Source organism: Natator depressus, chromosome 8 (genome assembly GCF_965152275.1).
Source record: "Natator depressus isolate rNatDep1 chromosome 8, rNatDep2.hap1, whole genome shotgun sequence".
Classification (NCBI taxonomy): Eukaryota; Metazoa; Chordata; order Testudines; family Cheloniidae; genus Natator; species Natator depressus.
The window spans coordinates 83,960,001-83,987,306 of NC_134241.1; the positions used below are offsets into that span (position 1 = coordinate 83,960,001).

Here is a 27,306-nt window from a genome sequence, read left to right on the forward strand (position 1 = left end):
CCAAGAGCAAGTGAGAGACCTGATCTCATATCACACTCATGGCAGTGTGTTTTGTCAGGCTGGCCTTTGGCCTTCTTCTTCTTAGGGCACTCATGGGGCTATAGTTTACTGTATCACCTTAAAATTTAATGAGGGAGGTTACAACTGGGTGAATCGGGTCAACAAATTCTGTGGTCTCTTTCACACTTGTGTTGCTCTCCAACTTGCATTCACATTTGCTCATTTGGTTTGGTGCATTCCTATTACTTAACTGCAGGAGCTTATATCTTTACCTCAATATTGCATAGGCATTCTTCTAATTTTGTGACTACTTCAGAAAATTCTGGTCTTCCCTGTGAATACAAGAGAGAGAGAGAGAGAGAGAGAAAGCAGGCACATTTTGTATTGCAAATAGAAGAGGGGCTGGTAGCTGCAGTTTTGATTTTTAAAATGTGGCTATCTGCATTTGTAGGAGACCCTGACCAGGAAAGATGATACCATTTACAGATAAGCCTGCTTGCATGCAGCCTGTTCTAACTTCCCTTCTAGACTCTATACAGATTAAAAAAGGGGGTGATTGTGGAGCCTCTCCCCTTCTCTCTCTGCATTCCTTGGTGCCACCATGAGTATACTTGCATGTCCTATACGAACTGCATGTTCAGATCTTATAATATGAGCATTTTCTAGAAGCCACAAGTGCAGCACTTCTGGTTTTCATAGGGCCTGCAAGCATGTAATTTATCAGATGTGCACTTAAGGAGCCTTCTTTAATGCCAAGACAGGGATCAATACTTGGACTGGTGGCAACCCCTCCCTCCCCTCCCACCTCCCACTTTAAAAGTCTGAGAGTCTGTCCCTGCAGCTCTTACTCACAGGCGTAGTCAAACTGACAGCAGCCAGACAACACACATGAGCAGGACTTCAGAATTTGGCTTTCAATCTCAATGTTAGATTTAGTAGGGTTGTAGCCATACTACGCTAATAGGTTCTTATTGCTAATCTAAGTGCTTTGTGACACATTGTGCAATGGGTCCACAACGGAGGGCCAACTTGTGTGATGCTAAGAACTTCTGTTATGTGCTCCAAGCTGAGAAGTAGTGGGGCACTTTTGAAAGCTGTTGTGTCTCATATTCTGAGTGCCTTGGATTAATGCAACTAGACTCAGCAGTAAAAACCTATTCACTTTATTGAATAGCTTTTGTCTTCTATCTTAACACTGAATGGATTAAATTTGTCCAACATATCCTGACCCCAATGCACAGAGTCTTTTGCAAAACCAAATATGGGTTCTTGAAGACTGTCTCTTCTTCAGTTGTTCTATGGCTTTGGTCAGGAGCATGGAGAGGATTGTCTGGACATTACAGAAGGCCTGGAGATGAAGTTATTTCATGGGGCTTGCCTGATATCTCAATCTATTCATTATATTAAATGTAATTAATTATGGAGATATCTGTCTGTCTCTCTTCTTATACTGGGCCTGACAACATTATCTCTGTGGCTGTAGTTCTGCAAAGCATGTAAGCACATGTTTATCCTACAGAGTGATTAAGTCCCATTGACTTTAACGATCCAAAGCCTATTGGAGTCGATGGAAGGACTCCCACTGATTTCAATGAACATGGATTAAGCCCATAATTATTAACGTTAAGCATGTGTTTATGTACTTTGCTGAATCAGGACATGAGTCCTGTCAAAGCAAGTAGTTTTATTTTGATTAAAACACAAGAACTAGCTAAATATAAAAGGAACTGATTATGAGTTGCTGTCTTTGATTTTCTGGGTACAAATGTGCCCTTGGAAACAACCGCAATTATCGTTCGCAGCATGTAGTTGTCTAAGTACCCGATACCTGGGTACAGTCTGGTGGTTAGGTGAGATGAGCCATGAGTTTGCCTTAAATTAGTTGCAAATGCTAAGCTTTGCCCTCTAAATTTGAGTCCCTTTTAAGAACTGGACTAAAATATCACATAAATATACACTGTTGTCTCACTTGTACTGTATCTTTTAACAAACCAGGGGTAATGGAAAATTTCAGTCATAAGTGCTGGACATCTTTCTGGGCCATAAAATTCACCATTCTCTCATGACAAATTAAAATCTCCTTAAAAAATGAAGAGGTCACTAATTTACTTAATTACCCACTTGCAATTAAACCCTGAATAATAAATGTCAATAACATGAAATATATGCTCTTTTTCTTTTAGGTACATTGCTCATTCTACTTGCTATGGTGATTCAGTTAATACCATCATGTCCCTCCTCATGCCTGGTATGCACAGAAAATGTTACTCTGTGTCAAGGATTAACATATATACCAGGTAACCAAGTAAGACACTTCAGGAGAACTGATATTTATTATATACAGTGAGCTCACTGCAATACTCTAATTGTATTGACTGTTTCTGGACTCTGCATCTGAAAGCAAATCTCTGCAATTGCTGTCTAAAGAGTGATAACATTGTTTTATTTCTCTTTGCCTAGCGGCCTTACCAAAACTATTCTAAGGCCTTCAGAGGTAATTGAAAACCTTTGTTACTGAGAAAGGAGTCATTTCATGCAGCAAGACACTTAAAAAAAAAGATTGTTTTAATAAGTTATTGTTCACATATTGTGCAAAGTTCAAGCCTTACACTGGCTGAACGAACTATGAATTGCCTCATAACCCTGCCAGGCAATTCTACAGCATTAGTAAGATTAAGTGATATACCAGCGATACAGATTAGAATCAAAGTGCATTATGACATTATAATTCTGAAACAATGGTTTCTTTTTATTGGGGCTAAATGAGCTGTGGAAATGCTACCAAGATATGTTGACTGTATTCATTACATATTGCTTGCTTAAGTCAACAATTTAATAAGACACCTTATTAACAAATTTAAACCGAATGTGACTTTCATACTGATGCTAAGTAACATACTTTGTTTATTGGAAAAAGCAGCAAATTTCTAACACTAGCTCAGAAAACAGAAAGGCATTATCAGCTTAAGAAACCAGAAGTACTAATAGCCATAAAACTAAAGAACGCTTGGCACTTAGACCATCTTTCATCCATAGTTCTCAAAGTGCTTCACTAAGGTGGGTAAGTGTTATTAAGTCCAGTTTACATAGGGGGATGCTATATCAAAGAGAGGTTAAGGTCCAGATGTAAAGCCCAGTGAAGTCAACAGGCTGCCAATGACTTGTCTAAAGTCATGTAGGCCTTGATTCAGAAAAGTATTACACATGCTTAAGTCTCATTGAATCAGTTAAACATGTTCTTAAGAGGTGACCTGAATAAGGATAGACTTAAGCACATACTAAACTACTTCCCTGACAGTGAGCTACTGACAGAGCCAGAAATGGATTCCAGAACCAAAAAAATCCAGGACTCCAAGACTGCTGTAGGTCTTGGGGTCAGAATACCTCGGTTCAAGCATTTCACAACAGAATGTTAAGCCTGCTATGAGACTAGTGAGGGTACAATAATTCCAAACTCCAAATCATTAGAAATTAAGGTCCCACTTTGTTATGAATTCACCGACTCCCAGAATGTCCTGACTGAGGGCTTGCCTAGACTTGAAAATGTTTCAGCCGCACAGCTGCAGCGCTTCAGTGTAGAATTGCCTCCGCCAACGGGAGGTGTTCTTTCATTGGTGTAGGCAATCCATCTCCCCAAGATGCAGCAGCTAGGTTGATGGAAGAATTCTTCTATTAACTTAGCGCTGTCTACTTTGGGTGTTAGGTCAGCTTACCTAAATCGCTCAGGTGTGCGGATTTTTCGCATCCCTGTATGATGTATTCAAGCCAACCTAATTTTCTTGTGTAGCCCAGGCCAGAGAAGACTAATGCTATTAATATTGCTATTCAATATTACTGAACATGTTACACAGATTGTATTTTGAATTCCCAGAATGTAACATTTGTAGGATCTTGTCATAAATATAAAGGGAAGGGTAACCACCTTTCTGTATACAGTGCTATAAAATCCCTCCTGGCCAGAGGCAAAACCCTTTCACCTGTAAAGGGTTAAGAAGCTAAGGTAACCTAGCTGGCACCTGACCCAAAGTGACCAATGAGAGGACAAGATACTTTCAAATCTGGAGGGGGGTGGAGGGAAGGGTTTGTCTGTCTGTGTGATGCTTTTGCCGGGAACAGATCAGGAATGCAGACTTACAACTCCTGTAAAGTTAGTAAGTAATCTAGCTAGAAATGCATTAGATTTCCTTTTGTTTAATGGCTGGTAAAATAAGCTGTTCTGGATGGAATGTATATTCCTGTTTTTTTGTCTTTTTGTAATTTAAGGTTTTGCCTAGAGGGATTCTCTATGTTTTGAATCTGATTATGCTGTAAGGTATTTACCATCCTGATTTTACAGAGGTGATTCTTTTACCTTTTCTTTAATTAAAATTCTTCTTTTAAGAACATGATTGCTTTTTCCTTGTTCTTAAGATCCAAGGGTTTGGGTCTGTGTTCACCTGTACAAATTGGTGAGGATTCTTATCAAGCCTTCCCCAAGAAAGGGGGTGTAGAGCTTGGGGGGATATTTTGGGGGAAGACGTCTCCAAGTGGGCTCTTTCCTGTTCTTTGTTTAAACACTTGGTGGTGGCAGCATACGGTTCAAGGACAAGACAAAGTTTGTACCTTGGGAGAAGTTTTTAACCTCAGCTGGTAAGAATAAGCTTAGGAGGTCTTTCATGCAGGTCCCTACATCTGTACCCTAGAGTTCAGAGTGGGGAAGGAACCTTGACATGATGGCAGAGCGGTGGGATCATTTTGAGATCATTTTGAACCAGAAGCACAGCAGGATTTTAAAAGGTTTTGTAAAAGGTAATTGCAGCTATAGATTCTGTCTCTCTGCCTGGGGGACAGAGCAGCAGGCATAACAAAAGGATTTTTCTGTAGGCTGAGAACAGCTATCAAGGGGGAAAAAAAGTTAAAAGAATCACCTCTGTAAAATCAGGATGGTAAATACCTTACAGCATAATCAGATTCAAAACATAGAGAATCCCTCTAGGCAAAACCTTAAGTTACAAAAAGACACAAAAACAGGAATATACATTCCATCCAGCACAGCTTATTTTACCAGCCATTAAACAAAAGGAAATCTAATGCATTTCTAGCTAGATTACTTACTAACTTTACAGGAGTTGTAAGTCTGCATTCCTGATCTGTTCCTGGCAAAAGCATCACACAGACAGACAAACCCTTCCCCCCACCCCCCTCCAGATTTGAAAGTATCTTGTCCTCTCATTGGTCATTTTGGGTCAGGTGCCAACTAGGTTACCTTAGCTTCTTAACCCTTTACAGGTGAAAGGGTTTTGCCTCTGGCCAGGAGGGATTTTATAGCACCGTATACAGAAAGGTGGTTACCCTTCCCTTTATATTTATGACAGATCTGATTGTCTAAAGGTGACATCACCTGATGCCATGTGCAATTGCCATAATGTATGTGCAAAGACAGTATTTTGTGCACAGAGGGCTGCTTAGTTGTTGAGACACAGGCCTGGTCTACACTAGAAAATTAAGTTGGTTTAACTATGTCACTTGGAAGTACAAAAAGTCCACACACCTTGTGACATAGTTAAGTTGACCTAATTCCCAGTGTAGACAGCTCTAGGTCAACAGAAAAATTCTTCCATTGCTCTAGCTGTGCCAATGGGAGAACCCCTCCCGCCAGCGTAGGTTCTGTGTACACTGAAGCACTGAAGTGGCACAGTTGCAGCAATGCAGCTGTGCTGTGGTACAATTCCAAGTCTAGATAAGTCCCCAGAATCAGATAAATGGACTGCCAGTCTCTACATTATCCAGTGTGAGAAAAAACTGATAGAAGCTACATTAGTCTGGCCACTTCATTGCCTGGGGAGATTGGCAAAGTCCCTAAAAAGCTATGAGCAAATGATTTGTTTTTACTAAGCAACAAATCTTTAGGGCAAAACAATCTTTGACAGCATGTGCATAATGGTAAGTGCCAGGTTAGGTGCACACAAACCCTGCTATTTACACTCAAGCTAGAGTTTGGGTGTGCAAACAGGTAGCTCTTCGTTCAGCCCGCCTGCCTACCCCAACCTGTGGATGCATTAGGCCTATGCATTGGGCTGCGTGCACACCTGAGTCAGAAGAATGTGAGCGCATGCACGGCTGAAGATTTAGTCATTCATATAATGTAGCCAACCAAAAAAGATTACTTTAAAAAAGATTCACTCTACTCTTTTTAAGTGTTTGTACAGCACCTCGTACAGTGGGGCCCTGCTCCATGACTGGGTGCTTAGACACTACCACATAATTAGTAAGTCAGTGAGTCAATAAATGTTTTCTGTTAAAGCAACAGATTTTCCTTAATGCAGAAACAGAAACAAGCCACACAAACAAAAGTAAAATGAGCCTTCTTTCAACACCATTTTATGCTATCAGAAGCAAATTTTTCATTTACTTTATTAGCTTGAATGTTGCTGTACAGTCTATTGATTGTCATTTTAAAAACTGTCATAAGAGTCCAATAACTTAAGTGTGTTATAGAGATGCTGCAATAACTTATTGTTCTATCACTTTCATCATGCAAACACTGCTGGACTCCTGAAGACAACATTCCAAGTCACCCTCAAGCGATTATTCCAGTTGGATGGACCATAGTTTGAAGTTAAGAGGATGTTTTCCTTTGATCATGCAGAGGCGTTTATTTAATGCAACACGTATCTGATAGGGGTCTTTGCTCACTGGCGCATATGGGACTGCCATGTGAAAATCCTCAGGGCATCCATAGCAGAAAAGACCCCCTTCATGTTTATTAGTTTTAGTCTCAGGGGAAAGAACAACATCATATTGTAAAGGGAAAAAAACCCAGTTGAGTTTCTAGTACAGATAAACATTAATGCCCGTGAATTGGTTAGGTAGCTCAAATGCCAGTGCCTGTTCAGAAGGGGCGCTCTTTACAAACAACAGGGGTGCTGCAGGACAGGAATGAGGCCTGCTGACAGAGCTGTGTGTGAGAAGCAAGCACAGTGCTTTGCCTGCACTATGTCTGGCACAAAATGTTAGTTTCGCACTTCCATAAGCAATGAAAAATTCATCCCAAAATAACAACAGTGACAGTAGAAAGCAATGCATTAACTTTGACTTCTAGTGGAACAGATCGTTTTCTGTTTCTTGAACAAATATGTCATGTCAATGCACAGCTAAAAAAATAAAATAAAAAATCTAATATTCTGATGCATGTGAAATTACATGCAGGTTATGATAAATAACCCAGCACTTAGATGAGCTCGCATAAGGGCTAGTTGGCTGCAATGTAACCTGGACAAAACAGAGATTATGCTGGTGGGTTGGAGGAAGCAGCTGAAAGGGCTGGCAGAATTTCTATCGGTGCCCCAGACTGAGGGAGTTTTGTTACCCAGTTTGTAACACAAGGGTGCAACCTGGTGGGTTGTTAAATCCTGGGCTGCTCCTGGATGCCAAAGCAGGGCCAATGGCCAATAGCTTCCCCGTCCCCATCTATGCCTGGCAAGAAGAATGTGACCTTTTCTCCCAGATGCAGGGACCTTGCCACAATTATCCCCCTTTTTCATGTTGAGATTGATTGCTGCAATGTCCTCTATACAAGGCTGAACCTTGAGACCGCTTGGAAACTGATGCTAATACAGAATGCTGCAGCCTGCGTATTAAGTCGAGTTTCATGTGGCAAGCGTGTTACACCAATGCTCTGGGGACCAAAACATTTCTGGGTGGGATGCAAAGGGTTGGTATTAACCTCGGAAGCTAGTCATCTAGTGTAGACACCTGGGAAATTCCCCATGCGCTGGTGCCATAGCTGAGACCAGTGGGGATGCTAGAGCTGGAGCTCCACTGCTGTAACTGGGAGAGAGCTGGCATCAGGCTGTTCTCCGGGAGGGGCTCAGCCTCTTGGTCCACCAGAAGCTGGATCAGTTAATCATCCAAATACACTGCAAAGCCTGTCTTTCCTTCAGGTTTTTGGGGATGGGAGTGGGCTGAGGGGTTTGGGTCTATTTTAATTCCCTCAATACATTTGTTGGTGAATATTCATGTACCTGTCAAACTGGGATGACCCGTCTTTTATCTCACATTATTCATTTATTGAAGGGGTGCCTATAAAGGATTTCAGACATCCAAATAAATAAAATATGAAGCATTTCCTTAAAATCAGAAGAAGTGAAAAAATTATTTTCCCATCTGTAACAGCCCTTGTTAGTGTTAAGATATGGATTGAGACCCAGCCCATGCCTACATCCTGTAGATAATGCCTCTATTCCTTTTTTACAGCTGCTCCTGGAACCACAAAAGCTTTAATTGTCACTGATGGAAATATCACTTCATTAGAAAGCTTCGACTTGTCCCTCCTGGTCAATATAACTCTACTAAGGCTAAGTAGCAACAGAATTACAGACATTAAAGAAAATGCTTTTAATGGACTTCGAGATCTGAAGACTCTACTGTTAGACCAAAACCAAATATCAAGCTCTTCTATCAGTGATAATACCTTCAGTGAGCTTCAAAAGCTGCAAGTCCTGGTGCTAAGCAACAATGCTTTGAGCAGCATCTATGGGACCTGGTTCAAAAATATGAAGGGCCTTATGAGACTGCAGCTAAATGGAAATCAGATCACTAATCTTACGGAGAGCAGCTTTGGAACCGCCTGTCTTGATAGTCTTAGGAGTCTGGATTTATCTAACAATTTCATTAGTTACATTGAGAAAAATGCCTTCCAACACCTACCTCAGCTGAAAGAAATGGACCTTTCCCGAAATAGGCTGGCGCTCATTCCAGACATATTTTCTCCACTCCCTCAGCTAATTCTTCTAAGCTTAGATCAAAATCAATGGAATTGCACATGCAAACTTTGTGATCTAGCTTTCTTCTTAAGAAGCTTTGTGAATTCTTCAATCAGGTTGCTCAAAAATGCCAATGATATAAACTGCAGAGCTTCCAAAAACCCCACAGTTCACAATGTGCTTGAGCTTACTGAGGCCAACTGTAACTCAGATCCTCAAAACTTTACTGCTATTCTAAAAAACAAAAAGATGAATTCCTATTGGTGGGATGTTACTCTGGTAGCTGTGCTTTGCTTTGTAGGTAATGTATACTCTGGCCCTCTACTTTTTTTTGCACATAAACTATCTTAATATCAAAAAAATACAGGCCAAAATTTTCAGACTTGGGTGCCTAATGTTAAAGGCCTACATTTATAGTTAGGCTCTCAAATAAGTGGTCTGATTTTCAGGAGTGCTGAATACACTCTGATCCAGCTTGTCAACCGTGGGGTTGGTTGCCTAACTTTAGGCACCCAATTTTGAAAATTATGGCCACAGTACTTATTAATTGGCCAGACTTTTACAAACCTTCATGTTATAAAAACATAAGAATGGCTGCACGGGATCAGACCAATAGTTCATCTAACTCAGCATCCTCTCTCTGACAGTGACCAGGGCCAAATGCTTCTAGCAGCTGGAGGTTTAAGGATGTCTGCGGCATGGGGTTGCGTCCCTGATCATCTTGGCTAACAGCCATTGATAGATCTATTCTCCATCAACTTATCTAATTTTTTTGAACCCAGTTATACTTTTGCCCTTCACAACATCCTATGCCAATGAGCTGATTGTGCATTGTGTGAAGAAATACTTCCTTTTGTTTGTTTTAAACCTGCTGCCTATTAACTTCATTGGGTGACCCTAAGCTCTTGTGTTTGTGAAGGGGCAGATAACATTTCCCGAGTCACTTTCTCCGTACCTTCATGATTGTATAGACCTCTTTCATATCCCTCCTTAGCCATCTCGTTTCTAAACTGAACAGTCCCAGTCTTTTTAATTGCTCCTTGTATGGAAGCTGTTTCATACCCATAATCATTTGTGCTGCTCTTCTCTGCAACTTTCCCAATTTTAATATATCTTTTTTGAGATGGGACAACCTGAACTGAATGCAGTATTCAAGGTGTGGAGGTATCATGATTTATATTGCCGCATTATGATATTTTCTGTTTTATTATCTATCCCTTTCCTAATGGTTCCTAACATTCTGTTGGCTTTTTTTTACTGCGGCTACACACTAAGCAGATGTTTCCAGAGAACTATCCATGACTTCAAGATCTCTTTCTTGAGCGCTAACAGCTAATTTACTTGCCATCATTTTATATGCATATTTGGGATTATTTTTCAAGTGTGCATTAGTTTGCACTTATCAACATTGAATTTCATTTGTATATTCAGTAGAACTTTCGACAAACATTTCATCACTTAGCCTAATATTCGGTATTGATTCAGAATGGGACATGCCAGGCAGCATTAGTAGCAGCCACTGTCACAAATCATTTTAGTGGAATGGGTTGGTCACAGTGTTTTTCTCGTCTCCGTCAAATTCCATCAAATACATAAAGAGTGTTGCCATCCTCCCTGCGGAATGAAGGAACAATTGTGCCTGGTATGTTACACAGATTCCTGTGCAGCTGGCAACTGCTGTCCTTGTACATACATAGGTACAGTTTTACCTTACAATCTAAAGTCTAGCCTGCAGCCATACCATTGCCTGAAGTCATACCACCTCAGGCTGTGATCTCGTTTGATTTCACAAGCTAAGAAAGGTTAGACCTAGTCAGTGCTTTGATAGGAGACTGCCAAGGAAAACAAACAAAACCAATCACAAGGGGGCTGCGTGCAATGAGATTGGTGATTTGGTAGGTGGTACTTCTCCCGCTGAGTACAGACAGAACCAATGCCCTGGAATACTGCTGTACTGAGCTACCTGCAAACACTCAGACCTATCTTGGCAGGGCGCGGGGGGGGGGGATCAGCAGAGTGGAGTAATCCTTTCTCTATCAACACAGAGACAACCCCAACTTAATGGTGTAGCTTCTGCAATGCTAGCACCCCCCATCCACAGCCTGGAGGAAATGTCCCAGAGCATCTGCACAGTAGTGCATCCTGTGACCTGGCCCCTCGACCAACCATCACCTATGCACTGCTACAGACTGAGGCCCTAGAGAGCTACCAACCCACCCCCTATATGCAGCTCCCCCACACCTCGCATATTAATACAAGAAGACAGAGTTATCTAAGGCTGTAAAAAAATCATATGACTTTTTACTGTCCTGTTGGAGACAGTGATGATGTAATTAAACATAGTACGGTAATACATTCACAGAAGCAGGCAGAGTTAAGGTTATGGCTTAATTTTGGCATTTCCTGATTTTGAGTGCTTAAAGATGCCACCTTAATACTTTCTGAATGGCGGTTTTCAGTACAGAATTTTATATATGGCTTATCCTTTTCTTGTCTATGTGTCGCGTTTGTTGTAGAGTTGCTCATTCTAGGAGGTTGGGTTTTTTTGAGCTGTTTTTAACTTCATTTTGAAGAGCTTATATAAAGCTTCCTTCATTTGGGAGTCAGTGGGTGGCATTTCAAAATGGTAAAATGACCTTCCTAGAAAGAGGCGAGGGAATTTGAGCCTATCAGACTTGACAGCACCCCTTTAGTTCAGTAACTGTACCACAGAAGGAATGGAGTCTCAGCTTCTCCCTTCTGCTAAAGAAATCCCTAGTCATTACAAATATATTTGCTTCTTGAATAATTGCTAGAGAAAATGTTGCACGAGATACTTCTATGGAAAGATGGAATAATTCAGATAAAATATTCACTGCTTAATTGGATATTTTTTCTATATTTTAAAAACCCTGTAAGGCAGGAAACCTACTGTAGCAATTATAATTAATTACATTCCTACATGTACGTTTAACATTGGATGATTTATACCTTTAGGTACATGATTGTGTCTTTGACGAACCTTGTATCTGTCACAGGAGCTGTTGGTCTCACTTGCCTAGTTTTAGCCCTCCTTAACTGGAAACTTCAACAAGGCAAAGCAAATGAACACACATCAGAAAACTGCTGTTGCAGAATTCTAGATGAATCCCAGTGTGGTCATGAGCCAAGAAATTACCTCATTGAGGGATCCTGTAACTGCCACTTAACTCAAGAAAATGAAATAAAGGTCACGTCTGTTGTGGGGTCTGGAAGGGAAATGCCACTTCTACAGGAAAACAGGCAACAAGCAACAGTAAAGGCAGACGCTATGTCCATAGGGCTTAGCACACCACTCAGAAACATTCAAAGAGAGAATGAACACAAAAAGAGTGGCTCATTTTTATGCCTTAAATGCAGAATGGTAGAATCATGTCCTCAAGAGCCTTATGAGAATATGCCTATAACAAATGAAGCAGGTGCCCTAACAAAAGATTTCCACAGAAGAGTTACAAAACCAAGCACCTTTGAGCAGTGGGGAGATTTACAGACTACAGTGCTGCAGGAACTTTCACAGAGTGATAAAGGTGAGTTTTCTTTTTAAAGACAGTACTAACAGGATCCAATGGCAGGCAGCAATATGAAATTTGAGATACAAAAGTAAATGTTCTGGGCCTGATTCTCCACTGCCATGTACCTTGGGCAGCAATTGATACTTGAGCAAAGTGGGTGATTTGGTAACATTATACACCCACTCTGCATGGGTATAAATGACTGTAACAAGTGCAATGTGGTGAAGAATCAGGCCCAGACACAAGATGGTGAAAGTTTCCTGTGTCTGAAATTGGTGTAAGCTCATGCCTTGCTTTCGCTAAAGTAGGACAAGTGTGAGATCCGTGTTAAAGAGAAGGACATTTGACTGTCCTTTGGGACACTGAAAAAGTAGACTGGTTTGTTGAAAAGCAGGGCAGTCCTACAAAAAGCAGGCTATCGTGTTTCCCTAGTACCCCTTCACACTCTCAAAGCTTTTTCTCAATAGCAAGCTTGTCTTTAAGAAGAAACACCCCCACCCCACATACCCAAATTACAATAATGGGAGGATACTGGCATTTGATATTGACATTTGACTGGCTCTAACTCTAGAGTGGCTGTCCATCTTGTAATGATATCGCAGCTAATACTCCTTATGGAAGGTGACAAATCAATAAAGTGACCTTGCATTGCCCTTCCACGATGACAAGAAAGGCACACTGATTTTGTGGCTTGTGTTGGAAAATACCTGCCTCTGCCACAATCCCTGCCAGGGATATAGATTTTCTTGCATTAACAAGTTTTTAAAAAGAAAACGCAACAAACTTCTGATATTTGGGGAAATCCTAAAATAATGTGTTCATGCTATTGACCAGGTCTTCATGCGCTCTCACAACCAGGGAGTCTTGTCCCTACCTGAATCTCCTTTCTGGAGGCAGAGCTTTCTCTCAGTAAATGAAGTCCTTCTAGATATCTCTCTTCATGTCCTTTGCTCCCTCTCCTCTGCTTCTATACTGTTCCCTAGGTGTGGACTTCCCTCCTTAGCTCACTGAGGCAACACTCATGGTCTTGCAAATTCACTGCTTTCAGGAAGCCTCATGAACACTCAAACACAATAAAATCCTGCCAATCTGCCACTACATTAAACATATGCAGGCTATTCCTCTGGTTCTCTCACCTCATTTTGTGATCTCTCTCAATTTAGGTGAATTATGCAGGACAACATGAAGCACATTAGCTGCTTTGAGAGCTCCTATGACAACAGCTCGTATCCAGCAATTTATGGGTTTAGTTCATAACCAGGAATGTTATTGTAATATATTTATTTCATACATGTTATCTGTTTTCCTTTTTTAATGTAGAGATTTATTCCCCAGGGCTTCCACGTTATTCTCCAGATGCCACATGTTTATTAATTTATTTTCTAAAGTTGCTACTTATTTTAAAATAGGAGTTTTAAGCTCTTTTATGATAGGAAACGAATCTGGATTTATTCATTTGCTTTCAGAAGTGTCACTAAACTAATTCCTTTTTATGAAATAGTCAGGGCTCAAGGCAGAGCTTTGGGAGAGATATTCCAAAAGGTTAAAGTGATGGAGACTTCAGGCTACATCACGAGAGGTGCTGAGCAAAATGGAATTAATGGCAGATGCAGGTTCTCAGCACTTCTCAATCGAGTTGTGTGGATAATGGATTTTCCAGTTTGTTAGCAATTCCAAAAAACCAGTAAAAAGCAGGTTTGGGTAGAACCAAAAATGAAATGTTTCAGAATTTTCAGCAAATCAAAAAGTAAAACAAAATCATTTCAGGTAGAAATGTTTTGTTTGACCCAAAACAAAATGTTTAATTTCAATTTTGACCATTTTAAAGGTTTTGGATTTTTTAAAAGAAAAGTTGTTTCAAACCAAAAGATCAATATGTCATGTCAAAATGTGTTGCAATGCAGTGTTTTGTGGTGGGTTTGGTTTTTTGGCTTTTTGACACAAACAATTTTGCAAAACCAACACAAATTGGAAAAAAGCATCAGTGTTGCCAAATCCGCATTTTTCACCAAAAAAAGGTTTGCTGAAAAAAATGTCACCTAGAAGTACCCTCAAGGCTTCATGAGAAGGAAATTAAGGGTTAGATTCTGAAGCCTTTATTCACATTGGTGAGCAAGTTTCACAAATAGTCCCATTGACTTTAATTGGGCTACTGCTCCCATGAGTAACTGCTCGTTATTGGAATAAAGATTTCACAATCTGGCCCTTGGTTTGCTGGCTGCAGGTAATTCTGATTCCCCTCTCCCCCCCATCACCATCACTGTGGGCTCTTTACTAACCTAAAGGATGATCTACAAGGACACTACTGCTTGCTCTCATTCTATTGTCTGAGGGGTCACCTGCTCCACCTCTGTCTTATACCAGGGGGCGGGGACAGGACAAAACATCAATATTGTGTGAATTGGCTCACTGAAGAGAATGGGGAAATGGTTCCTATGGTACTTTCTGCATGGACTCTGAGTACATCACCTGCATGATGCAGCCAAGTTCAATCAGTCTAGGCACTAGAGGTAACATTTTCAGAAGCACTGAAGTGACTTAAAAGCCGAAGTCTCATTTTCAAAAGTAATGTAGGCAGTTAGGAACCTAAGTTCCACTGATCTTTCAATGAGACATAAGCTCTTAAATCCTTTTTGAAAATGGGACTTAAGGACTTCTGAAAATTTTGCCATAAAGATTGTTTCATTTCCTTCCAAACTCAAAATTCCCATATGACAATGCACCTTGCTGTCCCAAGACACTAGGTTGGTAAGAGCAGGGAAATGTCATTGAAGAAAAAACAAATACAGTTATACAAATGTAAACTGAATGTGAAGATAAATTGGGAGGAAGGAGTGGGGTTCCTACCCATTCTTTTGGTTGGCCTTTATTATTTCACTTAAACAACAACAAGAAAACAGACTTAATCAAAGCTTTCTCCTGAGCTTGACTATTCCTAGGGTTTTCCCTGCAGATCACCTTGCACCATGTCCCTAGTTCCCTGTGCAGACAGACACCTAACTTGCTGATATTTTGAGTGGCATTAACAAAATCTACCTGTTGGCATGAGTCAGAAAAATACTGTTGCATCTTTATGCAGTATTCTACATGCCAGACAGTATGGAATATCAGCAGAAGATATTGCTATACTGCTTTAACAAAATTATAAACACACACATTATTATATGGATAGTTCTGATTAAGATTGAAGTTTTCTGAACTTCTATCAGTTAATTTTAATTCAACTGATTAAAATGTGACCACAGTGTGTGAGTGTAATTGCCACAGCGCTATAGAGTTAAAATGTTTTACCCAGATTGGACTGAGATGTTAGCTAAATGTTGGTGCTATGCCACAAGCAGAGAGAGCTTTTTTGGCACTATATACATAGGCGTTCCAAACCTGTGCTTAGTCAGTGTAATAAAACTCTTCCATGTGCTAAATTCTAACATTTATTATTCAGCAGATATAAGGCATGACACATTTACTGGAAGATGTGCAATTCCTGCGCCTGCCTTAGCAAAAGAGAGACTTGAAAAGCATTTGACAAATGAATCGTGGCAGTCTCCATCAGAAGCGGAAGACAAGAGTTTAAAACATCATAGGCAAAGATATTTTATTACCAGCTCATCATCAGCACCTAACACACCAGTGGAATCAAAGGAACATTGTGTGCAAAAGATTTTACAAAGTCATAGATCACAACATGATGATCAATGTGGATTGCTGGAAAGGAGCAAAAATATTTCTTTGCAGCTACACAACTCCCTTATCTGTAAATATGTGAACTGTGATAAATTCCAGGGCTATACAAAAGAAAAGAAAGAAAATCACAGGGAAAATTTAAAGTTGGAGAAAAAGCAAACCAAAGCTCACAGAAGAGTAGTAGAAGATTGCTTTATGAGTGATGAAGAGATGTCATTATCACTAGGAGTTAAGAAAAATATACCAAAAAGTGTTAGCTTTTATGTACCTGACCTGGCAACAGTAAACAGGTTGGATGTGATGATGATGGACTCAAGTAAGGTAGGATCTAATGTTCAAAGAAACCAAGCTATCACTTTGGAAAGCAGAGAGCACAACAGTTCAGAAGCAAGAAGTGAAGAAGGTAAATTGTCTTCTGCTAAGGGAGATATTGGAAGGAAAACCTGCATGAGGAAAGATGAAGCCAACTGGAAGAGTAAAATGAAAATTAAAGGACAAGCCTTTTTAACTGTAAAAGTAAATTTACATCCCTTCAGAAAAGTGAGAATCCACCCAGAGAAATTACCTTGCAGTGAAAAACCACAAGAAAAATCCAACCATCAACACAAAGAACCACCATTTGAATCCAAGAAGAAACTGTCACAGGCTTCCAACAAAGAGCTGACAAGAAAAAAAAGAAAATCAAACCAAGGGTCTTCTGTAGTTCCCCATGAGCAGCCAGATACCAGAGAAGAGAAGGAGATTTATTCCAAAAACGTTGCTTCGCAATTCTCTGACAAGCAGACCTCGGCTAAGAGCAAAAAGGCCGAAAGTGCAACTATTATAACAAGTGCTGATGCAGCAGAATTGTCTGAAGAAAAGTACAATAATCCAATAGTGAGTGTCCCTCATTCTTTTAAGAATATTTCTGACGCAAGAAATTCTAGAGCTCTCACATCTGTTCTTGCAGAAGCTGTAACGTACAACAGTAACTTACCTCCACCCTCAGCAAAGGAGATTGTGAGAAGTATTGCTCCAACTGTATCTCTTGCAACTCAGAATTTAGAAAATACTTCACAAGATGGGGCAAATGATATTTCCATATCCCTGTATTCTAGAGAAGTAAATGAAGAAGACACAGGGGCTACAGAGTCATATGTATATGAAAATTCACAGACGACTACAAGAAAGGAAGAAGGTTGGGATTCTTCTTCAGCTCTTATTATCCAAACACAAGTCACAGGCAACTTGCAGACAAAAAATCCCAACAGTGAATGTGATTTGGAACTAAAATCAGTTATAGAGGATACAGGAAAAAATGTCAATCAAGGCCAGATGGACAACCGAGTATTAGAAAGCCAGAGTGAAAACTTAAACAGGATAGAAAGATTGGAGAGTTGTGAAAAGGTTAAACAACATGAATCATTAGAAGGAAATCTGCTTGCTGTGGAATCTTATAGTTTCACTGTTATACCACAGATTCCACCAGATATCAACCCAATGTCAACAGAAACGTATTTTGTTCCGACGGAGCATCCAAATCACATCAGTAGTTTGCTTCTGTATACTGAAGCCAATGAGCATTTGATTTGTAGTAGCAAAGAAGGAACTGACAATACTGATAACCAGCATGGAACAGTTAACACTGAAGATGATGGGGTAAAAATAGAACAGAGAGAAAATAAACAGCCACCTAATGACAATGAGGAATTGTCTGAAGTGCTAATCCCGGACACTCAAATGAACATGGATGGTATAGCCGAAGATATACCACAAGCTCAGAATGATGTGGAGAGTGAAAAATGTAAACTATTTTGTAAAAGCACTGTGAAAGTGTCTATTATGTCTAACACATCCAGTATCCCCAGTTCTCCTAAAACTAGAAATATACTACCATGTAGCAACATCAATTTTCAAATAAACAATAATATGTACATGGAGAATGTGCAGAATTTGCAACACATTCAAAACAATCAACCTGATGAAGATAACAATATTCACGAAGAAGGTGAAATGCCACTGGAAGAGCACAAAGAGCCTTCTGTATTACCAGAGTTAAAAGACATTAGTTCTGAGGCAGAAAATGAGGTGCCTTTAATTCCTAGCAGAATAAACGACGTTGAAAACTCTGCTCCAAAAGCTACACTGTACCCACCATCTGCTGAATATGCTAATACATCACCTTTAGAGTCAGAACAAAGTGAGAAAAATAACTCAAATAACAATCACATTCCTCTTTTGCTTTCTTCAAAACTACAGACAAACAACCCCAGCCTTTCTGAAAATTCAAAATTCATTATCGTGGCAGAAAATTTCAACAAGTCAATGAACATTAAACAATATTTGATTGAATGTGATGAAAAAATGCAAGACCAACCAACCAGAGACATTTTACTTGATTAACTGAATACCATTTCTGGGGAAAGGAGAAGTCAGAAGAGAGACATGTCTGGTATTGTCAGAGTAGCCAAACAGTAGAATTCAGAACAAGAGACTCAGAACAACAAACAAGAGAAAGATAAAACAGGGAACTGTTAACTGACCAGAGCAGCAATTGACATTTATGAACTGGAATATATAGCATGTATTTCAGGCAATGTACAAAATTACATTTACAACTACTATAAACCCTGCTACTCCTACTATGTACAGGTTACACCATTTAAAACATTTCTGTGCTACATTTATTACAGTCTTTGCTGAAGATAATGTAAAATCTTCTTTTTATCTGTAACTATTACATTCTGTTTTAAATTCACCTAGATCTCTAAGATTTCTGGTCTCTTGGAGCAGTAAAACATTTTATGCCCATTAAGTTCTTTTTGGGGGAAAGGAACTAAATAAAATTTGGGGCAACAGTCTGTATAAAGCCTGGTAAATTATGTGTAATCACTCGGTGGAGATCTCTGATTCAATCTTTTCAGACCCTCCAAACAATTAGCTATAATAGCTACAAGAACACAACAGTTTCTGTACAGAAAGGGGGTTAAGCAGCTCCAAGAGACTTGCATCTCCTCATTGTTATAAACTGAAGGTTCTGAAAAATAAATATCTCATTAACATATCAGCTTCCTAGGATGGATCTCTTGGGCTAGGCAACACATTATCATTTGGTTTGAGCAATCCTTCTTATGAGAGAAGAATGGGCCTTGGAGAGCAGGAAACAAAATAAAAAAGAATATGTATATTTATGACAATGACATTTCATGGAATGTACAGAAAGAAAAGATCCTACTTAAGAGATGTACCAAGTTAAGAAAAGTAGAAAGCACCAAGAAGCATAGAACACTAGGGGCCAAGTCCATAAATCACTTGCATAAAAATATGTCCCAAATAATTGGGATACTGTTTCCCATTTCCTTCAGACACAAGAGTTATGAAAACTCATAACTCATGATTGCTGGCCATTTACCCTGTTTCAGCCAACCCGCAGTATGTCCCATACGACTGTGTACAGTAGAGGCTCTTTAAAGTATTAATTTCCCTAGAAATTAACTGGAAATTTAACATCTAGCTTTCTTCCTCTTGTTCTGACCTCTACATGTCTCATTTTTTTTAGTACTGTACTAATACAGAGGCAGGGGAGATTGGACAGTAGCCTCAGCGCCCTGTAAAAATATAACTGAGCACCTGTGGAGTAACCTGGACCCTCTCTTTGAATATATGGATTTCATTTTGTCCAGAGAAGAGAAACCCACCAATTTAAAAGAGGATTTAGAAATGGGCCATCAGAACAGGTTACAACCTCCCACTTCTTCGGTATAAATTATAATACTGGCCACATAATGGAAACATCAAAGCTTTTTGTTGCATGCCTAAATAATTATTTTCTTCTCCACATAATCCATCTATACTTTTCCTTTTCCCTCCTTTATTTGCAGACTCTTGTAGTCCCACTTCCCCTCTCTCTGCCTACCTCTTTTTGCCACCCCTTTCTCTTGGATTTCAATCAATTTATTTTTTCAGACCTTTGGTTTCTTTCTTTTCCTTTCCTTCTCCTATTCTTCCTTTTGTGACTGTTTGCAAGATTAAATAAAATATTCCTTCTCCCACCCAGTAGAAAGCCAAAGCATATGATTCATTTGGGACTGGAAAACAAAACAGAGCAGAAAAACCCTAACCATAAAGTAAGCACAATGAGCAAAAGGAAAGGTGTGTTTAGCATCCCCCACAAGTAGTCAGTGTGTAGCAGATGTATGGTATATCTACCCAGATTGCCTTCACATCTTTACTGTCAATATCTTTTATATGTGAAGTTCAAATATTAAACAAATTAAGGACTCGATTGAGACTTTAGGCACCGCCCTGAGCAAGGGTGGTGCATGAGCAACATTACCCTCCTATTAGCCGTAGGAGGCTTTGTGACTCAGAGACATGCTGTTGAGTCTCAAATCCTTCCTTACTACCACCTTGCTCCGGAGTAGAGGTATAGCAGTTGGCTGATGGCTTATGTCAGCAATAAATACTAAACCTGTTAAACAGGATCAGCTGTGTTTGCTAGTGCATGGAGGAGGACTTCTAGAGCCAAGGTCCTGCCCACTCCTCACCCCTCCCAGCCCACTCTCCAACCACCTGCGATGGAGGGTGGAGTAAACAGTGCTCTCTTACCCATATGGGCCCACACTGCCGGTTCAGGCAGCCTACACAGAGGTATAATGGGAGTCCTTACTCCCTCATATGCCCACACAGGCCAAGTTACAATTTAGCCCCAAATGAGAAGTTGTAAGAGCAAAATCGTGCTTATGGGCTATGCAGAAGCCAAGCTCAGAGAGGGGATCGAGAGAGCAAAGTGTCCGTCCTTCTTTCTGTCTTCTCTAAAACCACTGAGAGACTGCTTTAGAAGCTGTCTGCCTGTCTGCAAGTGTTCTCTGAATGGTGTCTCAGAAAGGCATCTAGGTTATGAGTCAGGGGCATAGTCCCTGAGGAGGAAGGATGGTCCAGTGATTAGGAGCACAAGCCTAGAACTTGGGAGATCTGGGTTCAAGTCCCTGCTCTGTCACAGACTTCCTTTGCGACCTTGAGCAAGTCGCTTGGCCTCTCTGGGCCTCAGTTCTCCATCTATAAAATGGGGATAATTGCACTTTCCTACCTAACAGGAATGCTGGGAGGATTAATATGGCAAGGTGCTCAGATACTCCACACCATCTAGATACCTTAGATAGATATCTAGCACATAGTATGTGGGCACTTACATACCTGGTCAAATCCTGAGACCCATTTCTTTCAATCTGTTCTGCAGTGGTGATCCCCTGTGCCCTCTTAGAGCCCTACTGAAGTCAGTAAGGCTCGGGGTCTGCCAGTGCAGAATAGCTTGCAGGAATGGGGAGCTAGAGTCCCAGAGCTTGGCCTTGAAGATTTAAAGTCATTTACCGATACAGATACCCAGCTTATACTTAGGAATCAAAACAGAAGATGTTAATTATGATACCAGTTAGGTTTCTTTGTGAAGGGAGCCCCAGCCTGCATTGTTTCATGACACTGGGGGCTTGTCTACATATACAATGCTGCTGCTGTAGGGCTTAGTGAAGACACTCCTACGCTGACAGGATAACTTCTCCCACCAGTCTAGGTACTCTCCCTCCCTGAGAGGTGGTAGCTATGCCGATGGAAGAAGCCCTCTATTTGATGTAGCTCTGCCTACACCGGGGGCTAGGGTCATTCAGCACACCCCAAGCGATGTAGTTATACTGACATAAATTCCAAGCCTGAATCAGTATTCTCCTCAGAGGTTTATGCTGGGATAGAGATTTGTCCTCAGGAATTCATTTGTAAGAGACTCCTCAAAACAAGTGTGAGCCTTTCTGTCGTAGAGCTTTCTATATTGCCAGGTCACCATAACAACTAGGAGCCTTCTAAAGCCAGAGAAATGGAAGGTGGCAAAAATAAAAATACGCACCTGCTCATCTTCTCTCTGAGGCTCTTGGCAAAATAGCCATTTACACATGACAAACATTAGTAATCACCACTTCATAGGTTAAAGAAGTGGGAGCACTTACCTCAGGACACGCATTCCAGCCCCTCATTAACAGTGATGATATGGGCTTGGGAATTGAATACCCTATTGGAGGCCGGATGTGATGATAGGCCATATCTGCTGCTGCTGCAGCTACAAATTAAACAGTATAATAAAGCTTAATTACGATTCAGATATAAAAAATATTCATATGCCAACACATTTTACTTTAGTATTTGAATGAAAAACAGATCTGAACAGATGGAAATGCTTAAGTATTAAACTTGCAAACGGAGTGGGTCAAAGAAGCTTTCAAAACCATGAAAGCACTATTTTTAATGCACTGGGTTAAAACAACCAGCTGCCCTGCACTGATGTTAACACATTTCTGCCGATGTTTAGCCTGGCTGAAAATGATCTGATTCAGGTGTAAACCCTTAAACAATAACCTCTGAAAAAAATATCAGTTGACCCTCATCTCACACATGACATAATAATAAAGAGAGAATGACCGAGCAGCTTTCAATAACATGCATTAGATGCATTTGACTTACAGATAAATTGGTGCCAGAGTCTGACTTCCTAAAATAACCTATAGTTAGCTCTGGTATGGCTGAAGACTAAAAGTAATTCCAAGCATTCATTTAACAAAAAACAACAGCAACAACAAAAAAATCTGAGTGCCTTTTTATATGTGCTAGTTGCAGATGACTAAGAAAAAACTGCCAGAATGTTTTTCTAATTTTGTTTATATATACAGTGATTTTAAAAACATAATTAATCCCACTGCATTCTTTTAAAACAGTTTAGCTGTGGAAAGTCAAAGCAAATGTATGACAGCCTCATAGCAAGAGCTAAGTAAAATTCTTTGTTAAACTGACATGATAAAGTGATACATCACTGGAGTATATAGCATCTGAGGGGGACCAGGAGATTGCAATCTTGAGATTGTAACAAGAATGGTTTAATTTTTTTTAACCATGTCCCATTCTCATTACAGTCTTTGTCACAAGAATAGATTAATTTGTGCCATTGTCTGTTCTCATTGGAATCTTTGTCACTGTAATGAAGTTTCAGAATGTTAATATCAGATATATTCTGTGAAATATAGCAGTAGGGATGGGCAAACACATTTTGCCTAATTTTGATCCCATTCTAACGTGGGTTTGAAAGTGTGATTCAAACATTACTGGGTTCATGTTCTGCTTAGGAGAGACAGTGAATCAGAGCAGATGGGGAAAAAAAGATGTTAATGAAAAATAAATATAACCTACTATCTATCTATCCACACTCTCCTTCGCTTTTCCCACAATATACTACAGGAAGACTGTGCTATCTATTAGGGATAGAAGAACACCCCAAAATTTAGGTTGACACAAGTGGGCTACTCATGGTATGATATATACATACACACATGGAGTACTGTGATCTCTCTCTCCCTCTATGTGTGTGTATCATACACACACACATACACACTCTTATCATACCATGCACACACACACAGAGGACAGTATGTGTGTGTGTGTAAACAGAACTACATGCACAATGCAAAAAAAGCATCGATAAACATCAATTTTAATAAAAATTGCAAATTTTTGGATCTTATTTCACCTCTTTTATTCATTTCCCATAGTCATTAGTAATAGGATTTTTTGTTCTCAAGGGTGTTCATAGAAAGAGAAACTGTCATGGAAATTCATAGAAATACTTGCATGAACTGTCATGCAGATACTTTGAAAGAGTCCTATAGAATTTTATAACAATGAAAAAACAGGTTTATATATAAGTTATGTGAAATACCATAGATTTTAATCGGGAATAGTCTCTTTTCCATATGTTACACGAACCTTTCTATTGAAATGATAAACAATTGGAGATAGTAAGGAATACATTTTTTTTTACTAAAACCGAGGGAACAGTTGTATTGAAAAGTCAGCCTTTTGACTGTGGAACGCTGTTCACATTATTAAAAACTGATGACATATCAAAGATGTATACACTTGGACTGAGACAGAGATGGAAATAGGAAATAGATGTGTTGAAAGTCTCTGCGTAAGTCTAAAAGGGATAACAAACAATGGTGATGTCAGGGTAGGGGGCTACTATAGACCACCTAACCAGGAAGAAGAGGTGGCTGTAGTTTTTTTTAAACAACTAACAAAATCATCCAAAGCACAGGACGTGGTGTTGATGGGGGATATCAGCTGCCCAGACACCTGTTGGAAAATAAATACAGCAGGGCACAGATTATCCAACAAGTTCCCGGAATGTATTGGAGACAATTTTTTATTTCAGAAGGTGGAGAAAACAACTAGGGGGGAGGCTGTTCTAGATTTGATTCTGACAAATAGGGAAGAGAAACTAGTTGAGAATTTGAAAGTGGAAGGCAGCTTGGGTGAAAGTGATCATGAAATGATAGAGTTCATGATTCCAAGGAATAGTAGGACGGAGAACAGCAGAATAAAGACAATAGATTTCAAGATGGCAAACTTTAGCAAACTCAGGGAGTTGGTAGATAAGATCCCATGGGAAGCAACTGTAAGAGGAAAAACAGTTTGAGAGAGTTGGCAGTTTTTCAAACAGATGTTCTTAAGGGCACAAGAGCAACTATCCCACCTCATAGGAAAGACAGGAACTATGGCACGAGACCACTGTGGCTTTCACCAGGAGATCTTCAATAATCTGAAACTCAAAAAGGAGTCCTACAAAAAGTGGAAACTAGGTCAAATTATAAAGGATGAATACAAACAAACAACACAGGTATGTAGGGACAAAGTTAAAAAGGCCAAGACACAAAACAAGATTAAACAGGATGAAATTTAACACAGAAAAATGCAAAGTCCTCCAGTTAGGAGGGAATAATCAGTTGCACATATACAAAATGGGAAATGACTGCCTAGGAAGGAGAACTGCAGAAAGGGTTCTGTAGGTTGTAGCTAAAGATGAGGCAACAATGTAGCACTGTTGTAAAAAAAAAAGTATCATTATGGGATGTATTAGCAGGAGTTTTGTAAGCAAGATGCAAGAAGTAATTCTTCCGCTCCACTCTGTACTGATAAGGCCTCATCTGGAGTATTGCATATAATTCTGGTTACCACATTTCAGGAAAGATGTGGAAAAATTAGAGAGTGGAGAGCAACAAAAATGATTAAAGGCGTAGAAAACATGAAAAAAGATTGAAAAAATTGGGTTTGTTTAGTCTGGAGAAGAGAAGCTTGAGGAGGGGACATGATAACAGTCTTCAAGTACATAAAAGGTTGTTACAAGGAGGAGGGTGAAAAAATGTTCTCGTTAACCTCTGAAGATAGGACAAGAAGCAATGGGCTTAAATTGCAGTAAGGGAGGTTTAGGCTGGACATTAGGAAAAACTTCTCAACTGTCCGGGTGGTTAAGCTCTGGAACAAATTGCCTAGAAAGGTTGTGGAATCTCTGTCACTGGATGTTTTAAAAAACAGATTAGACAAACACCTGTCAGGAATGGTCTAGTTATTACCTAGTCCTGCCTTGAGTGCAGGGGACTGGATTAGATGACCTCTCAAGGTCCCTTCCAGCCCTACATTTCTATGATTCTATGACACAGCCAGTTTTCCTGTGCAGTCATGCTCCCATAATAGTGGGGCTCTTATGGGCCAGGCAGGACATATGTGTTCAGTTTCTGCTTCCAGTTTCACATCCATAGTTTTAAAATATTTGTGACACTGTGCTTTTAAATTCTTCCCGTAAATATACTGAAAGCTGGTTCACAGGCCTGGGCCAGAATAAATTTGTATATGAGAAAACTATTCAAGAGGGCCTTGTACCACATTAGGATGCTTTCCTTCCTCCAAGGCCTTACATGAACTCTCTGAAGCTAGGGATGTTGCCCATCAGCCATCTGCCCACATCTACTGCTGACTTTGAATAGCACCTAAAAATGCTACAGGGTATTTTTAAAATGGAGAATCATGACAAGGACAACAGACTTGGGTAGAGAACTAAGCCACTGGTCTTCAGAAAAGTGGTGTGGGATGGCAACGGGAAGCAACAACTTGTTAGGACACAAAAAAGGACAGAATACTCTTCAGAGGGTAAAAGCTCCCAGAGGGCACCAGCTTCATACTCTGCTTGACTCACACCAGAAGATGGGGGAAATGAAGCAAGGGGAGAAGAGGATGTGGTCCTCAAGACAATTTGTTTTCTCCTTGCAATTTTCAAAATTCTATCCTATCTTCTGTTTAAAGATGGGCCTGAGCCTCAGAGTGCAGCTCTATAGCCAATCTCCTCAAAATGCAGCAAGTGTCTGGATTTAGGGTTTAGGCTCAGTCTGTTATAGAAATACAGGGCAGCTGCAGAGTTCAGATGTGGATCTGGACCTAGACTTTCCCAGCTGTGGGGTGAAATTCTGATTCCAATAAAGCCAATGACAAAACTCCCATTCACTTCAATGGGGTCAAGATTTCACCTTAGTGTATTAGTTGTCATCTATTTCTACTGCTGGTGTTTCCTACTCCAGATCATCACAGAGATGAACAGTGGTTGGTGCTTGTCAAGGTTCCTTCCCCACTCTGAACTCTAGGGTACAGATTTGGGGACCTGCATGAAAGACCCCCTAAGCTTATTCTTACCAGCTGAGGTTAAAAACTTCCCCAAGGTACAAACTTTGCCTTGTCCTTGGACCCTATGCTGCCGCCACCAAGCGTGTTAAACAAAGAACAGGAAAGAGCCCACTTGGAGACGTCTTCCCCCCCAAATATCCCTCCAAGCCCTACACCCCCTTTCCTGGGGAAGGCTTGATAAGAATCCTCACCAATTTGTGCAGGTGAACACAGACCCAAACCCTTGGATCTTAAGACCAATGAAAAATCAATCAGATTCTTAAAAGAAGAATTTTAATTACAGAAAAGGTAAAAGAATCACCTCTGTAAAATCAGGATGGTAAATAACTTACAGGGTAATCAGATTCAAAACATAGAGAATCCCTCTAGGCAAAACCTTAAGTTACAAAAAGACACAAAAACAGGAATATACATTCCATTCAGCACAGCGTATTTTACCAGCCATTAAACAAAAGGAAATCTAACGCATTTCTAGCTAGATTACTTACTAACTTTACAGAAGTTCTCAGTCTGCATTCCTGATCTGTTCCCGGCAACAACATCACACAGACAGACAGACCCTTCGTTTTCCCCCCCTCCCGATTTGAAAGTATCTTGTCTCCTCATTGGTCATTTTGGTCAGGTGTCAGCGAGGTTATCTTAGCTTCTTAACCCTTTACATGTGAAAGGGTTTTGCCTCTGGCCAGGAGGGATTTTATAGCATTGTATACAGAAAGGTGGTTACCCTTCCCTTCATTTTTATGACAGTGCTATATGGATAACACTGATTAAATAATTAAGATAGAAAGAACAATAGATGTTTAGATAGACAGCAACACTCT

General features: G+C 40.1%; 2 protein-coding genes across 5 annotated transcripts in view; one reads left to right on the forward strand and one right to left on the reverse strand.

Moving 5' to 3' along the window:
- The window catches only part of TNNI3K (TNNI3 interacting kinase), a 166,550-nt gene that overhangs the window by 22,884 nt on the left and 116,360 nt on the right, over positions 1 to 27,306 (reverse strand). For 3 of the 4 annotated variants that reach the window (XM_074961531.1, XM_074961530.1, XM_074961528.1), the window contains 2 exons: positions 21,934 to 22,043; positions 273 to 332 (listed from right to left, as the gene is read on the reverse strand). In XM_074961531.1, the coding sequence (XP_074817632.1) occupies positions 273 to 332; positions 21,934 to 22,043 (170 nt within the window). The remainder of the gene's footprint in view (positions 1 to 272; positions 333 to 21,933; positions 22,044 to 27,306) is intronic. The other variant, XM_074961529.1, reaches the window with a different exon arrangement.
- On the forward strand, positions 602 to 18,340 carry LRRC53 (leucine rich repeat containing 53). The gene is made up of 5 exons (XM_074961980.1): positions 602 to 605; positions 2,184 to 2,297; positions 8,236 to 9,045; positions 11,762 to 12,289; positions 15,531 to 18,340. Exons 1-5 carry the CDS (start codon positions 602 to 604, stop codon positions 18,338 to 18,340), a joined length of 4,266 nt encoding a protein of 1,421 aa, XP_074818081.1.